The following is a 1,777-nucleotide window of genomic DNA, read 5'->3' as shown; positions in this document are numbered from 1 at the left end:
GTACAGCACCTTGTGAAATCCTTTTCTGTGAAAGGCGCTATATAAATAAACTTTAATTTACTTTACTTTACTATTGTCATCCTCCTAAAATAACCACCCAAGTTTTTAGTTGGTAAAATTAAGTTATGCAATTATTTTTTAGTAAGATGTTGCTATAATGGAGGCTTCAACTAGTGACCAAATATCTGTTGGTTAGTTAACTCACAGGAACATCACAAGCTGGAGGATGCATTGATAAATGTGTTTATTCAAACTAAAAAAACCGAATCCTACAACTAATAAAAACTAAACTAAAACTAAGCATTAAAAATGCAATAATAACTAATAAAACTAGCAAATTCACTGTAAAACTAATTAAAACTGAATTAAAAGAAATAAGTCACAACAAAATAAAGCTAAACTATAATGAATGAAAAATCCAAAACTATTATAACCTTGACTGGCACACCAAAGCTGAAAGCTGTGTGAGAGTTTAGGAGCTTTTTAATGCCTGAAGGACTCGTAGGTCAAACAAAAGGACTGAAACTGAGTGAAGAAGTTATCAAAGTTCTCAAACTTTTAGAAAAAAAAATGTTGGTTAAAACGACTTTAAAAGACTACAACACATTCAGGCTGCTCTGAAGTAAAGAGACTTATTTACAGGTAAAATGTGTAAAACCATTTCTGTCCCCTCAGATCGATGTCAGCAGGAGATCGATCAGGTTCTGGATGGGAGGGATCGGGTCAGTTTTGAGGACAGACACAACATGCCTTACGTGCAGGTGATGAGCATCATCACACACACCTGTTCTGTTAATCTGAATGGTTAATCTGAGAGGCATTTCTGAATGTGACACTCAGATCAAAATTTAGCTATTTTTCCTGTTTGACGTGTTTTTATCAGCTAAACTGCAACTTTTCTGTTTTTTTTCTATAAGGTTCCTAAATTAATTTCCCTGCATTATATGGCAGATAGTTTGTAATATCTCTATTGTAATCCAGGCTGTGATCCATGAAGTCCAGAGGGTTGCCAACACTGTTCCTCTCAGTGTCTTCCACTGCTCCACTAAAGACACAGAGCTGATGGGATATGACATTCCCAGGGTGAGAAACTCAGTTTGGGCACCAAGTTATATGTAAAATAAAATGTTAAAAGACGTCAGGAACACATTTTACATATTTTAGCTCATTTTCTATGTTAAAAATTTTCCACTAACATTTTATTGTCATTTAGTTCCCTGTTCTTCAGCACCGTTATCAGAGTTAGCAGAGTTAGCAGCGGCTATTGTTGATGTCCTGGTTAGCTAATGCTTCTAACTGATGAAAATGGTATTTAAAATGTAAATTCAAAATGTGTTTATTGAAAACAGTACGGATGGTACCTGTGGTCCAACAGTTTGAAGCATAGCTTGGACTTCGGCTGGAACTGTGAGTTTGATGTTTTGTAGGGAAGTGTTAGCAGAGTTAGAGCTCTAGCGATTGCTATTGACTAAGGATGTTGATGTCATAACATGAGCCAACAGCAAAGACTTCTACATTTATCTTTAACATTTAAGATGTAACTTATACATTTCCATGTACACATTTATATTTATTTATTTATGGGACTCCYGAAGCAGCTGATGGGTACCGGCGGGTGAAGTGGCATGTGGCTCGGGTGGTAGCTGAGGCAAAAACCTGGGCGTGGGAGGAGTTTGGAGAGGCCATGGAGAAAGACTTCTGCGTGGCTTCGAGGCGATTCTGGTCCACCATCCGGCGTCTCAGGAGGGGGAAGCAGTGCAGCACCAGCACTGTTTAT

General features: G+C 37.6%; 1 protein-coding gene across 1 annotated transcript in view; it reads left to right on the top strand.

The window, feature by feature from the left end:
* Nucleotides 1–1,081, top strand: part of LOC106531204 (cytochrome P450 2F2) — a gene marked incomplete at both ends in the record, with an annotated part of 4,498 nt that extends 3,417 nt beyond the window's left edge. The window contains 2 exon segments of the mRNA XM_014026983.1: nt 676–761; nt 982–1,081. Coding sequence (XP_013882437.1) covers nt 676–761; nt 982–1,081 — 186 coding nt within the window.
* Between the last annotated feature and the right edge of the window lie 696 nt (nt 1,082–1,777).

This window comes from Austrofundulus limnaeus, unplaced genomic scaffold (genome assembly GCF_001266775.1).
Source record: "Austrofundulus limnaeus strain Quisiro unplaced genomic scaffold, Austrofundulus_limnaeus-1.0 Scaffold606, whole genome shotgun sequence".
NCBI lineage: Eukaryota > Metazoa > Chordata > Actinopteri > Cyprinodontiformes > Rivulidae > Austrofundulus > Austrofundulus limnaeus.
Note: the sequence above shows the minus strand (reverse complement) of the source record. Positions and strands in the feature narration are given on the sequence as shown.